Here is a 13910-nt window from a genome sequence, read left to right as displayed (position 1 = left end):
AAGTTTAAAACAACAGCAGCACTTACACAACGTCAGTTCAGACCTCAGAGAGAAACCAACTGAGATAAAGATCTTGGACGGCTCGTTGAAAGAGGCATGTCTGTAGCTGGTCCTGAAAAGGCAATAGAGAAGATGCCTGTCTGATCTCCAGTGGAAGGGAGTTCCAAAGTCATGCAGTGGCATGAGGTTTCCCTGTTCAAGGACAGTGGCACAAGGCATTATGCATGGCATTGAGAAAGTGGATAGAGAAAAGTTCTTCTCCCTCTCTCATAATACTAGAACTCGTGGACATTCAAAGAAGCTGAATGTTGGAAGATTCAGGACAGACAAAAGGAAGTACTTCTTTACTCAGCACATAGTTAAACTATGGAATTTGCTCCCACAAGATGCAGTAATGGCCACCAGCTTGGATGGCTTTAAAAGAAGATTAGACAAATTCATGGAGGACAGGGCTATCAATGGCTACTAGCCATGATGGCTGTGCTCTGCCACCCTAGTCAGAGGCAGCATGCTTCTGAAAACCAGTTGCCGGAAGCCTCAGGAGGGGAGAGTGTTCTTGCACTCGGGTCCTGCTTGCGGGCTTCCCCCAGGCACCTGGTTGGCCACTGTGAGAACAGGATGCTGGACTAGATGGGCCACTGGCCTGATCCAGCAGGCTCTTCTTATGTTCTTATGTAAGGCCCTTTGGAGCTCTACCGCAAGATTGGGGAGCTACTTTTCAGCCCCAGAGCCAGATGAAAACCTTACAAACTTTCTGGGGCCCGCATTCCAATGGTGTTTGGCACCAGCGGCAAAAGTATATAAGTAGTTTTTTTAAAAAAATAATAATCAAGGGATATTGCCACAGCTGCTGCCTTTGAAAAGACTTTGATATCCCAGGTGCCACCAATTCTTTCAGTTCTGACGCACTACAGAGAGCCACAAAGAAAGGGGGGGGGATCCCAAAATGCTGAGAATTTCTTTGTTGGGAAAGCCCAGCATGTTTTGGCCTCTAATGTATTGGGCTTTCGTCAGGGGATAAAATGGTCTGCAGAGATCTCAATAGCAAAAATGCTTAAATGTTTAATGACAACTAAACTAAATTGGGTTCGTATCTCTTCTCTCTGCCGTGAACTTACTTCTGTGGAATCTTAAGCAACTCAGCTCAGCCTCATCCCCCCCCCCTTTCCCATCTGTGAAATGGGCATTGCATACTGATTTGCTAATCTATATAGCTAATACTGATCTCAAGTCTTAGAGAGCTTGTGTTTATGTAGCCAGAACAGCAGCAGTCATGCACAGTATCAAGAGCCTTGAGGTGTAACCTTGAGGTTTACAGAAGAACAAAAATATTTTTGGGGGGAGGAAGAAGCCTAAAAAACAGCTCAGTGAGGAATGGGTGTGTGCTCAGTGCCACAGAATGTTGACTAACTACTGGAGAGGGCAAAGATTGAAAACCAGGGTGTATGGAATTACTAGGAATCCTGAACAGGGGCCCTCCACCCTGCAACTTGCTGCAAGCCCCACACCTTATTGTTTGATTGTTGCTCCCTGTGCCTAACCCGCCACCTGAACATCTCATAGGTTCTCCCCCCGCCCTTTCTTTCCCACGTTGGCAGAAAGCTGAAGAGAATGGCTACGGCCAGTCTCTGATGGGCCGGCTGTGTAAAGACCTGGACAGGCAAATCCAAGAGAAGCTCATCGACAGACTTCCCATCCAGCGCTTGAGGACTCAGTACAGGATGCACCCTGAGATCTGCCTCTTCCCTTCCAATTACATCTATGACCATGCCCTGAAGACTGACAGGTGCGTAGTGATCTTGATTTATCTCACCTTACGCCGATGGATGTTCTAGGAAAAGTTGACAAATTACACGTAGCTTCTGTTTTATCCTGTATATATACATCTAAAGCAGCCTTTCCCAACCAGTGTGCCTTCAGAAGTTGTTGGACCACAACTCCCATCTTCCTGACCATTGGCAATGCTAGCTGAGGCTGATGGGAGTTGTGGTCCAACAACATCTGGAGGCACACTGGTTGGGAAAGGCTGGTCTAAAGGGTCACAGCCCCCCCAATCTCTGTTTCAGTTCATCACAACCAGGGTGGGTGTGGCCTTTTTTGTGGGTGTGTATGTATTCGCTCAGGCACTTCTGGCGTGTACTAAGATTAATAACAATGCCAGGAATTTATTACAGGCAAGCTGGCTTTCTAACAACTTCTGAAATGCTAACGTTAAATTATTTGATATATGGCTGGATCTGTATAGTGGCCAGTAGATGTATTGCGCTATGTGGATGATGATGAGCTTTTAAAAAAATAATAAAAAAATTCTGTGCCGAGGAAATCTAAATTCTGTGCCCAGAAAAGTTGGTTTCTATGACAGGTATAAATTATGCATGCGACTCATGAATTATTTTTGTAATTTATCTTATTTTGCATAATTTATTGTGCAGGGTTTTTTATTATTAGCCATGGGAAGGTCAAAGACACTGAAGCCCGCCTCTCCAACCACTTGAAATGTTATTCAGATATCCCTCTGGCACCTGAAGATTCAGAAGATATTGCTCACGTGCTTTCAATCATGTCTTTGCAGCCTTAAGGGCTAGAAGCTTCTTTTTTTTTTTTAGGGAGGTTGAAATTATCAGGAAGTTATATTCTGCAGTCCTGCAGAATTGCAGCCTACCAAACAGCCCTGATAACAGTTTTCACACGCTGTTGTCTGCAGAAGTTGATAATCATTTAGGGCCTGTAAAGTTGCATTTAGTATCAGGACACCATAAACACTGGTAAGTTTTTGGAACACAGTTGCTTGACTCAGCCTGCAGGTTTTTTTAATGTTTTGAAGCAATCCAGAATATGTGGCTAAGGGGGTGATGCATTCAAAAGAGAAAAGAAAGCAAGAGTCCCAGATATTATAGGAGCATGAGAAACTTGGGGCACAAGAGGTTGTTAAGATCTCAGACCATCACCACTGAAAGAGCTTCCTAGAATCCCAAAAACTCTGAGCCTTCATCAAGGAGAATCTGTGCAAACCTCTAAATTTTTTTGTATTTTGCTGCTAATCATTGCACATGTTTGTCTTACCTTTTGAATGCTTCCCTGTGTGTAGAAAGCTACTGTAGAACATCAAGGAGAGCAGTTTAGATCATCTCTCCACACACACCCCTTGTGGTAGTTTTCTACATGCAGGGAACATCACATTAATGTTTATGGGATGGATAGCATTTCCTCCTGCAGTGAAGAATTTAGCAAATCAACTTCAGCAACCTGTTCTTTTTAAAACGTTTTTGAAATAGCTTTATATATGGCTCTTATATGGTGACGATTCTCATGCTGTCATAGGTGGACAGAAAAGAACCGGTTTTCTTTGGACTGGCCCTTCCAACCTTACCTCCTCTTCGATGTGTTGGATGCCCAAGAAGAACGGGAGAGCGAGTAAGTTTTCACTTATTACAGGCAAAACTGTAAGCCTGCTTTTCAAGGTAGCTAATAGCAGTAAAATACAAAAATTAACAATTTCGCATAAACCAACATAGATGATTATTATTTTACATTTGTTAGTTGCTTTACAAAAAAAAGTCTCAGAGTTGACTTAACAGGATAAAATTCAACAGATTAACCATTAAAACCAGAAAATTTAAAACAATGCATCTTACAAAATACCCAGGAGCCTGTACCTAACTTATTTATCTCTCAACGAACACTCTATTTTTATTCTCCGTGACTAGCCCAATGAAATACGCAATTGATATTGATATGAACTATACAACTGTTTTGTATTGTGTTTCATGTACTGTTGTTATGATAAAAACTGAAATAAAAACATGTATTTTTAAAAATGCTCATCCAGTAACAATAAGGCTAAATCCTATCCACCACTCCATCCATAAATTCAGTAAAATTGTTGAAAACAGCCAGTTGAACAAATGGCAAGATATGTATAATAGCTATGTAGTGTCAGCTCATGAGGCCAAAGGCCTATCTGGAATAAAGGGCCTTTGCCTGCTAGCGGAAGACCATTGGGGAAAGGGCTAGGCAGGCTTCCCTCGGCAAGGAGGTCCAGAGCCCAGGAGCAGCCACCTAGGAGGCTGTGTCTCACGTTCCCAGCAAGCACCCTCCAGGCATCGATGGGACAGAAGAAAGGGGCTCTCCCACAGATCTTAAAACCTGGGCAGGCTCATGTGCGGAGGATACATTCCTTTCTTCCTTCACAATCTCTGTGCATGTTAAGAATTTGACATAATGTTGCTGAGCATGTTAAGGCCATCTAGTCCAACCTATGAAAAAAGCGACAGAGCTGACCCAGGCTAAGGGTTCATCATCTCCTCCAGGCATGGGGGAACCAGTTGCCCTGCAGACATTGCTGGTCTACAGTCTCCGTCATCCCTGACCATTAACCATGCTGATTGTAGTTGGGGGTCCCACTGACAGCCAGAGGGCAGCAAATCCCCCAGCTTGGACCCAGTCCTGACCTCTCTGGTAGGGCAGGGATGGGGGAACCTGTGGCCCTCCAGATGTGCCAGTGGGAGTGGTATTCCAGCAGCGAGTTGAGTCACCCGTTACGTTTGAAAGGTGTGCCATAGGTTGCAGAACAGTGGCTCTGGCTTGGTGGACAATTTGGGCAGCTTGCCTGCCCACAGTCCTGATGCGATCAAGAAGATCCCGGTGGCTGGGCCAGGCCAAAAGCCCACCTAGTCCAGCCTCCCGTTCTCAGGGTGGCCAAATAGATGCTCCCAACGGAAAGCCTGCAAGCAGAACCTGCGTACAAGAGCAGCACTCTCCCTGTTTGTGAATCCCAGGAGCTGGTTATGACGAGGCATCCTGCCTCTGACAGTGAAGGGAGAACGTATGCAGAGCCCTGCAGCCGGATCAGGCCAGTGGCCCATCTACGTCCAGCATCCTGTTCTCACAGGGGCCAAATGGATGCCCCCAACGGAAGCCTGGAAGCATGATCTGCTCTGGAAAGGATCTGGCCTTCTTCGCTCTCCACCACAATAAGAAGCTTTCATGGCCAGATCCTCCTCGGGTGTGGGCAAGTGGGTGCGCTTAGGGTTTTCCATCAAATTGGAGGGGATCTTTGAGGTCATCTTTCCCCATCCCCTCCTCGGTGCGGGATCTGCCCCAAGAGAGAACCCTAAGAGGGCACTTTGTGCAAACATTTCATCTGAAGCGCACGCATCCCGTTGCAAGGCTTGAACTCACCCTCTTCTTCCTCCCCCGTGTTTCTTTGTTGCTGTTGTTCAGCTCCTTTGTTAATCTCCAGGAAGTGAAGCTGGTGATGGAGTTAATGAAGTTAATTAGGAGCCGAAGGAGGGACATTGGCTTCCGCAACATTGGGATCATCACCCCATACAGCGCACAGAAAAGGAAGGTCCTGAGCCAGCTGGAGAAAGAGTTTGGAGAAAATAGGTAAAAACATCAAGAGCCTTGAACGGGGTGAAATCCCTTTAATTCGGCCCCTTATATATACTGTATAGTGTGTATATATATATATATATTCCCATTTTAGAGATGGACAAGGTGAGGCACAGCATCCCATCTAATCTCTGCAGTCTAAATTTTTCTCTCTTACTCTTTTCTCTCTTTTTCTGTTTCTTTTTCTCTTTCTCTCTTACATAGTTCTCTGTTCCAGACAAAAGGAAGTGCAGGGTTAACTTCTAACTTCAAAACAGCATAGCTGGTTTACTTCTCAGTCGTTTCTCACCACCCCATAAGGTGGTTGTTCTTTGCACCGGAGTGGTGGTGGTGGGGCGGGATTGGTAAAAACAGAAGAGAAAGGCGTTTAAAATGCCGCCATGCCCCGCTCCTTCCTTTTCAGCGTTGGGGAAGTCGACACAGTGGATGGATTCCAGGGCCGCGAGAAGGACTGCATCATTGTGACCTGCGTCCGAGCAAACACCACGCAAGGATCCATTGGGTAGGGCTTTGCTGAGGGGGCGCCTTGAAGTGCCATTTCTGAGCCTAAGCTGCAGGAGCCGGGGGTGGCCAAGCATGTGAGTGGCCGGCTGCAATAGAGGGCAACCCCCCCTTCCCCGGTGGTCTCTTGCTCCCCTCTTTCAGCCACCTGCAATTCCAGTAAGGAAACCTGAGAGGAGGGCTTGGCAGGAGGAATAAAATGACCCCACGGCTGGGCACAGCCTGCCTGAGGTTCCTCACTGCACCTCCCCTGTTCCAGTGAACTGACTTCCTCATATGAAGTGCTAGATCTGTGAGGAGGGCATCCACTGGGCCTTGCTGCGGGGGGAGGGGACTCTACCAGTGGCAGCGACCCTAATAGCTCTTCCAGGAAAATTGCAGGCAGTGAAAGCGACCCAGAAAAGCTTCTACGTGTGCTCTGGTTTGTGGGAGTTGCTTAACCAAAGAACACACAGGGCTGGACCTACCCCTAGGCAGAGTGAGTCAACTGCCTCAGGTGTCAGACGCCCAAGGGGTCGTCCATCCCTCCTGAGACCCTGGCTGTCCCCCCCTGCTGGAGGATAGAGCTGTGTGTGCCCTCGTGGCTTTCCCTGTATCACTTGAAGTTACATGCTGCCCTTGGCTGTGTTGTTGTATCAGAAAGATTCTTTGTCTTTGCACAGTGTGTGGTTGGTGGGGGGGCACCTCGTGGGGATGGGGAAGGTCAGCTCACAGTTGAATGATATATCGGGGAAATGGAGGAACAGGGAAGAAGAGGGCTGATGAGAGGAAGTTTGGACAGTTGCAAAAGGCAGGCCAGATCAGAAGGAAGGGATTTGGGGGGGGGGGATGGACTACCTTCTTGTCCCAGGAGGGCCATCCAGATCCCTCTTTCTCTCCTATAGCCACTAAATGCGGGAGGAGGATGGCATCGGAGGGCTCTTGCCTTTGAATCCTGGCTGCTCCTTCTGTCATCCTTGGGACATGAAGGTTTGAGTGCAGGTTTAGATCCGTGGCTTGGACAGATGGCGGGATGGAATCGGGCAAAGGAGGGTTAGACTTATTTTTTTGTTATTTCTATTATTATTTAAAGATTTTTTTTGTTCTGTTTTGTTTTTGAGCAGGAAGAAAGGTCATTGTTGCACTAACGGTGCATTACTCTTGTGCAAGTCACCTTTGAAATGAATAAAATATTGAGGCATAGTTTTGAAATATTGAAGAGAGATTTTTCTCATGAATCGCAACAAACCATATTGGGCTGTGCCAGGGAGGCGGCTCAAGGTCTTGGCACAGAGGAAAGCTGATTTCCACACATTCCACCTGTGCTGGTGGAGTGGGGGTGGGGGCCAGCACTTGGAAGCCACCTAGAGAAGGGAGCAACTGGGAATGAGAAAAGCAGAGTGTGCACCGGCGTGGAAGACGGATGACCTGCTTCTCATTTGCACTTCAGCAGCAGCGTCCAATTAAAGCAGCAACCACAGAACAATTAAATTAGATGATAATTAAAACTATCAATAAGCATGGTATTTCATAAAGGACTACTGAGGGGGGGAAGGGGAGACAGCAACTAAAATAATACACAGAAATGTTAAAATGTAAATTGGTAAATGAAACCATTAATAATTCAGCAGTATCGAAACTAATCAAAATCAGAGCCTCCAACAAAAAAAAATATATTCAACAATAACATGGGAATGAGGAGTTGTATCTGACTCAGAGGAGACCCACTGACATTAGTAGACCTATGTTAGTCATGCCCATCAATTTTCCTGGGTCTGCTCTGAGTGGGACTAAAATGGGGTGCAGCCCATGAAGTGTTAGGGACTAGTTCCTCCAGATGGCATGCAAGAAGTCAAGGCTTCTAAGTTTGGCAGGGGGTGGAGAGAGGAGTTCAGGGGAGATTATTATGCTGGGCCCAGAGCCATCCCGGAGGGAAGAGTCGGGAGCAATTTTGCTCTAGTGCCTTTAGGGGAAAAAAGTTAACGGGGCAGTCCAATGCATGTCCACTCAGAAGTAAGCTCCAGTATGTTCAATGGGACTTAGTCTATGTTCCCTTTTGAGTAAAACTTATGAAGCAAAACTCAGCATGCTCAGTGTGCATCTGATGATGCTAATAACAGTAATAATGAGACATTTGGTGGGACTGGGAGGTGAGGAGGAGCCCCACCTGATTATTATTTTTCCCAAACATTTTTCTTACTCCTGCAGATTTACCCCCCTTTGTGCATGGATGGCTCATTCTGTTCTGACTACATGAGGTTCCACCTTCTGTTAGTGTGTATAATGCTACAAATGTATTAGCATATTTGCTATTAGTATGCAAGAGTCTTTGCTCTGGTTCCCCCAGTCTCTGCTTCTCTCATGTCCCCTCCCCCATACCAGTTTAACCGATAATGCAACAGGGTGTGTTTGGCAAGGGTGGGCTGCAAAGGCTCTTGAGGGTAGAAAGGAATGCTGGAAAGGAACTCTTCCTTCCTGCAAAAGGGGTCTGTACAGGATTTGTAAACTTGTGATGAAATTCCCCATAGCCATGAAAATGCTCAGTGGAACGCCTTCTACGTTTTTATATATATAAAATACTACAGTTATCATTACATTTCTAATACCCTTAAAACTCAAAACGGGGATTTAGTTAAAACTTCACAGCGGTCAACTAGGAGGGCTCTTTGGGGGAAATCTGCCCACCTTCAGCCAACTCCACCTAGTGATGTTTTCTCACCTCCAGGTTTCTGAAGAGCCTGCAGCGCCTGAACGTCACAATCACCCGAGCCAGATACAGCCTCTTCATCCTTGGGCACCTGCAAACGCTAATGGTACGTGGAAGGGGAAATAAAGACACTTGTGCAGGCGAGGCCCATGTTTAGTGGGTACATATTAGCCCTCCTTGTTGATGAGAACGGAACTTGGGAGAGCCAGCAGAGGTGTTTTGAGCTGTGTGTTGGACTTGGCCCAAAGACACCGGGATTTCGACGCACGCACCCTCCCCTCCCTCCCCCTCCCAAGCAATGAGTCAAGCCTACGTCTCAGGGTTGTTTGGAGGAGGGAGGGGGACACAGCCCTGTGCAGAGGTGCCAACAGGATTTTCTGGGCCCAGTACACCATGCACAGATTGGGCCCTCGGTCCCACTCACAAAAGAGAACACAAATTTGCATATTTGTGCCTGATGATGATGATTTAAATTTGTATGCCACTTTTCCATATATATATATATATATATATATATATATATGCTCAAAGCAGCTCACAACAGAACAAAAATACAGAGTAACAAATACTAAATCATTTCAAAACATAGCAATCCAATAACTCGATTTGATTAAATGGCGGTTATAATATTTAAAGTCATCATAAAACAAATTGTCAATCGACTGAAACATATCAATTAACGACAAAGATAAACATTCCAGTAGAAAAGAAAAAACGTCTGACAGACAGTATCTTAACAGGGGAAGCTTTTCCCATTGTTGCATTTCCGTAGGAGCCTATCAAATTTCTGCCTGCCGCACGTAGCTGTTAAAAGCACAAGAGCCCTGCTTTTTCCTCCCTGTGCCAACCCAAACCATGCCAAGAACTCAAGTACAGTTATGTTTCTTTAGTTCTTCCATCAATTGCTCTTAGGCTGGCAATGCTACATGCCAGCTTTGTGTATCTGTGGCCCTCCAGAAGTTGCTGGACTACACCTCCCAACATAGCTCACCATTGGCCATGCTGGCTTTGGGGCTGATGGGAGTTAGGAGCCCAACAAACACAGCTTTCCCACCCCCTAGTTATATTCGGTGCATGGCCAAGCGTGGCATTTAGGGGGTGGGGGTGGACCTTTCTGTCAGAACCACCAAGGCGGTTCATGGGAGGCTGTAAGGCCAAGGGAAAGAGAGCCTGCAGCCGTCCAGATGTCATTGGACTCTGACTCCCATCAGCCCCAGCCAATGTGACCGTCGGCCAAGGGTGATGGGAGATGTAGTTCATCAGCGTCTGGAGGGCCTCAGGCACCCTGCACTTGTCAAGGCACAGCAGTGGCAGACCAGCATGTTAGAATGCAGATTGCTATAACGTGTGCCTTTGGTTTTGGTTTTTGGTGGTGGACGGGTCCCCTTGGGAGAAAAGCAAGTGGGGTGGGGGAGACTTCAGCACCCTCTTTTTTCCATCCTGCCTCTTTTCTTCTGCAGGAAATCACAACCCCTCAACACATGCACACACAGTCTTTATTACAGTCACTTTTTCATTGTTAGTGCTGCAACTACGTTGCCACCAGAGGGCCTCCAATCCAAATTCTTCCACAGAGAAGCGATTGGGGGCTTCGGTGTGTGTGTGGATTGCTGCTGCTCCTGTAAAGCGGTAGAGTTGTTAGCAGACTCTTCATTGAATGGGACTTGCTTTCCTGTCACTGGCATCTTGAACTGCAGTGAGGAGGGAAGGGTTGTTACAGCCTCTGGTCATGTGTTTTCCTGTGCCACTGTTATCAGTGGCTGCAATCCAGAGGAAGTTCTGGGCCTTAATTCCTCCTGGTGCCCTTTATTAGCAGTGCTAGTCTTTCAGGTTAATTTATCCAGCCTTAGAGAAAAGGCAGAGGGCCACATTTTCCCCTTTGGGAAGCTGTTGGAGGTACCTTCCAAACATGGTTGGGGCCAGGTTCAAAACTGGGCGGGGCCAGATGTCCACACAGTCGCCTCTCCCTTTCCTGCAACGTAACAGAGAAGGTAAAGTCACCTAAGAGGGAAGCAGCGAGTCTGAGAAGACCCTGGGGGGCTGGATTCAGCCCACAGGCCACCATTTGTCTATCGTGGCCTTCAAAGGAAATGAGCCATAAGAGGCTCTACTTTGGTTCATCTGGTGATTTTTTTAAGCCATAAGTTTCCCCAGCTCACCCAAGTGCCCCCCAGACTCCTGTCTTAACTTTTTTGTTAATTCCTTTGTAGGAAAATGAAGATTGGAACGCGTTGATTCAGGACGCTCAGAAAAGAGGTGCCATCATCCAGACCTCCAATGCCAAGTATGCCGGTGTTTCCAGCTATTCAAGCAGCGCAAAGAACATCCTGAAGAACATCTTGAAGCCCATGCCGGTCCAGCAGAGGCTGGAGAGAGCTGCTCAAGGACAGGCAAACGCCGCCACGGCTGCCACTGAGCGGAATGACGCTCCTGGGCGACATCCCCGGCAAGCCTTGGCTGGTGCTGGCGCTCCTGCTCAAGGGAACGGCAGGGTGCGGCCTTTGACGGTATGTCAGGACTCTTCATCTTCCTCCTCCGCCTCCCCAAAGCCACCCCTTCCTTCACAGGCTAAATCTGTCCAAGAGAGACCAAAGGACCCGCGGCTGGCCAGGAGACCAGAGTCATCCACAAAAGGGACTCCTTGCCAGTTGGGCAGCCTCTCTGCCACGAGTGGTCCGGGGAGGGTGTTGCCACAGAGCCCCAAATCTACTACAGCACAGAGGCATTGGAGCAATGCCACACAGCAGCCGGCGTCTAAGATGGAAACATTTAGCATCCCTGTCCTGAATTTCCAGGCACAGGGCAGTCCTGCCCAAGGTAGACTCCTCAGCGCCCAAGATCGTGACTGGAGAGTTCCTGTCTCTCGGGGCAGAGGGGAGCACCCCCAGGGCCCCACAGAGTGGAGCAAAGGAAAGGACTCTCGCTCCAGCTGCAGGAGGGCCTCCAAAGAGTTGCGGGAGAGTCGAAATCCCGAGGCTAAGCGGCGACGGACAATGGAGTAGCTCTGCAGTTCCCCCCATGTGCGCAAGAACCTTTTTTAAATTGCTGCTTGGATGTTTTACTCCTCAGCCTTTCCCTGGACTTCAAGGTCTGCTCCTGCCCGTAAGATAATGCCTTTTTGGTGATTTTTTTTAAATAGAGAGTTAGGCGGATGCTCCCTGCACAATAGCCATGAGCTTCCAGAAGTCACGCACTGTAAATGTTAGGAGCAATGTATATTTGTACAGCATAAAGAGGTCTTGTTTTTTAGAGCTGAAACAGGCACGGCTGTGGCCAGAGGTAAACCACGTGCCCCCTTAAGTGTTTCGCCCGTGCCTTGCTACACGTAAACACGCTCACCGTGAGAGTTTGGCTCCGTGGTGTCCCAGGTTAGTGAGCCAGCACACCTGGGCGCAAGCGCTTGAACCTCCTCCTGTTGCCACAACTCTTTTTTCCTGCCCTAAAATGTAACTTGGCAAGTGTGGCATTGTTTATTTCTTTGCCCGCAATTTGATCCTTTTTTGATATTTGAGAAATGCTGGTTTCTCTCTTTAAATATATATAAAAATATATCTTTAGGTGATAAAAGAACAGTGTGGCATGTACTTGGTCGGCTTTTCTTGTGTTGCAGCAGGGAACTCAGCAGGTTCTTTCTCTCCCTTCATAATTCCAGAGTTCCTCAGGTGCCTTGTGTAAAACATTGGTGCAGTGGTAGGTGTTTAGCAGAAGGTGTGTCCTGCTGCATGTTTGCACTTTTAAAAATGGCTCTTGCCACCGACGCCACCACCACCACCAGAAAAAAAAAATCTGACCTCCATGTGTGGGTGAATGTTTTCCCCCCACCCATATCTGGCTAGAAGTGCCTCTGGTTTTGTACAGATGTCTGCAAGTGTAGCAGGTGAGCATTGCCTCTTGAGTTGGATGTGCTGTCCCATTAGCCAGTATGCCAGGGCACCTTGGGCAGGTGCAGTGTCTCATTGTGGCCTTCCCCCACAGCCTGGTACCCCTAAATCTGGCAGGAGGGGCTTTGCCAGAAGAGGCTGTAATTGAGCCTCCCCCGACCTACAGCCCTCCAGACATTTTGGCTTACAACTCCCATCAGCCCCACCCAGCGCGGTGGCCATATGATGCCGAGGCTGATGGGAGCACGGCCTTGCTGGCTGGGGCTGATGGGAGTTGTAATCCAAAATGTCTGGAGGGCACCAGGTTGGGGAAGGTTGATGTAATAGCTGGTTAATTCTTGGCTTCCTTCACATGGAACACGAGAACAACCAAGCAAACAAAAAGGCTATTTTGCAGTGTTGGAGCAACATTAGCATTTTTGGTAAAACTCTCTGCTACTTCTGTGTAGTAACCGAAATGTAAATAAATGAAAGTACATGCACATTTTTTAAGGAAAAAACCCCTCAAGCAATCAAATACAAGTTGTTTTCACGGTATGTTTTGCTCTTCCTGAATTGTGGCATGTTGGTGGGGGTGGGGCGGGGCTTTGAGGTGGTTCTTTATTAAGACTTTGGCAGCTACTTTCCCCTTCCCTCTTGCGTCCAGCTTGTGAAGTAGCCCGGGTGGCCTTCGGGCTGTTGTGTGCGCCATCGTGGCACCCTCCTACACAGTGTTCTTGAGCCATGGGTGGGCAAGAGCCACTTGGGTCACTGTCAAAGTTCCTGCTACTTTCTGTCTTTCGTGTACGCAGCGTGGGCTTTGAATGCTGGACTGACTTTTTTTATCTCCATCTGTACAATAGTTGAATATGATTGGTGGCAGAATTTTCAGCTGCAACAAATTCCCACTTTTTTTTAAGGGTTGGAGGATTAGAGCAGTCCTTGAAATTTGCTAACTGCTATTAACAGGAGCACAAGGAGTTTCCCAAAGGGGGCACACACCACAATCTTGTTTTATTTTTTTTAAAGGATCTCCATTTTCTCTTTTGCTGCTTGGCATCTGGGCCTTGAGTTGCTCCCAACCAAAATCTAAAGAGCCATCTGGTTTATGCTGTTGTTTGGATGATGGGATGGCTGGCCTCCCCCAAAAGGTGGTGCACATTCACCTTGCCTCCCATCTGCCGTGGGCCATGTTAGTTCAACACTGAGCCTGGCTTGGGATGCCATCTTGGTGCAATAGCTGCTGTGTCTCACCTTCAAATAGCAATGCCATTTTATAAAGAGAACTCATTGAGAAGGTTGCAACACGTAGCTCCTTAATCCCCCCTTTTCAGCAGTGGTAACAGGTGGCCAAGGATGCCAAACCTTAACAAAAAACTTAATTGAGCTGAGGGCCACAGATTTCTATTTTCTCCTCCCTGTCCCGAGGCAGCCCCATGGCTGGCCCAAACTATTTTCATATTTGAGGC

General features: G+C 47.5%; 1 protein-coding gene across 7 annotated transcripts in view; it reads left to right on the top strand.

Annotated features, from left to right (window-relative positions):
• Positions 1-12999, top strand: part of SETX (senataxin) — a 61576-nt gene extending 48577 nt beyond the window's left edge. For all 7 annotated transcript variants that reach the window (XM_061604195.1, XM_061604199.1, XM_061604196.1 and 4 more), the window contains exons 20-25: positions 1599-1786; positions 3322-3414; positions 5224-5388; positions 5798-5896; positions 8600-8687; positions 10792-12999. In XM_061604195.1, coding sequence (XP_061460179.1) covers positions 1599-1786; positions 3322-3414; positions 5224-5388; positions 5798-5896; positions 8600-8687; positions 10792-11583 — 1425 coding nt within the window. In that variant the 3' untranslated portion in view covers positions 11584-12999. The remainder of the gene's footprint in view (positions 1-1598; positions 1787-3321; positions 3415-5223; positions 5389-5797; positions 5897-8599; positions 8688-10791) is intronic.
• The last annotated feature ends 911 nt before the right edge of the window (positions 13000-13910 follow it).

Source organism: Rhineura floridana, chromosome 20, assembly GCF_030035675.1.
Source record: "Rhineura floridana isolate rRhiFlo1 chromosome 20, rRhiFlo1.hap2, whole genome shotgun sequence".
Classification (NCBI taxonomy): domain Eukaryota; kingdom Metazoa; phylum Chordata; class Lepidosauria; order Squamata; family Rhineuridae; genus Rhineura; species Rhineura floridana.
The sequence above is the reverse complement of the archived record's forward strand: the minus strand, read 5'-3'. Positions and strand labels throughout refer to the sequence as shown.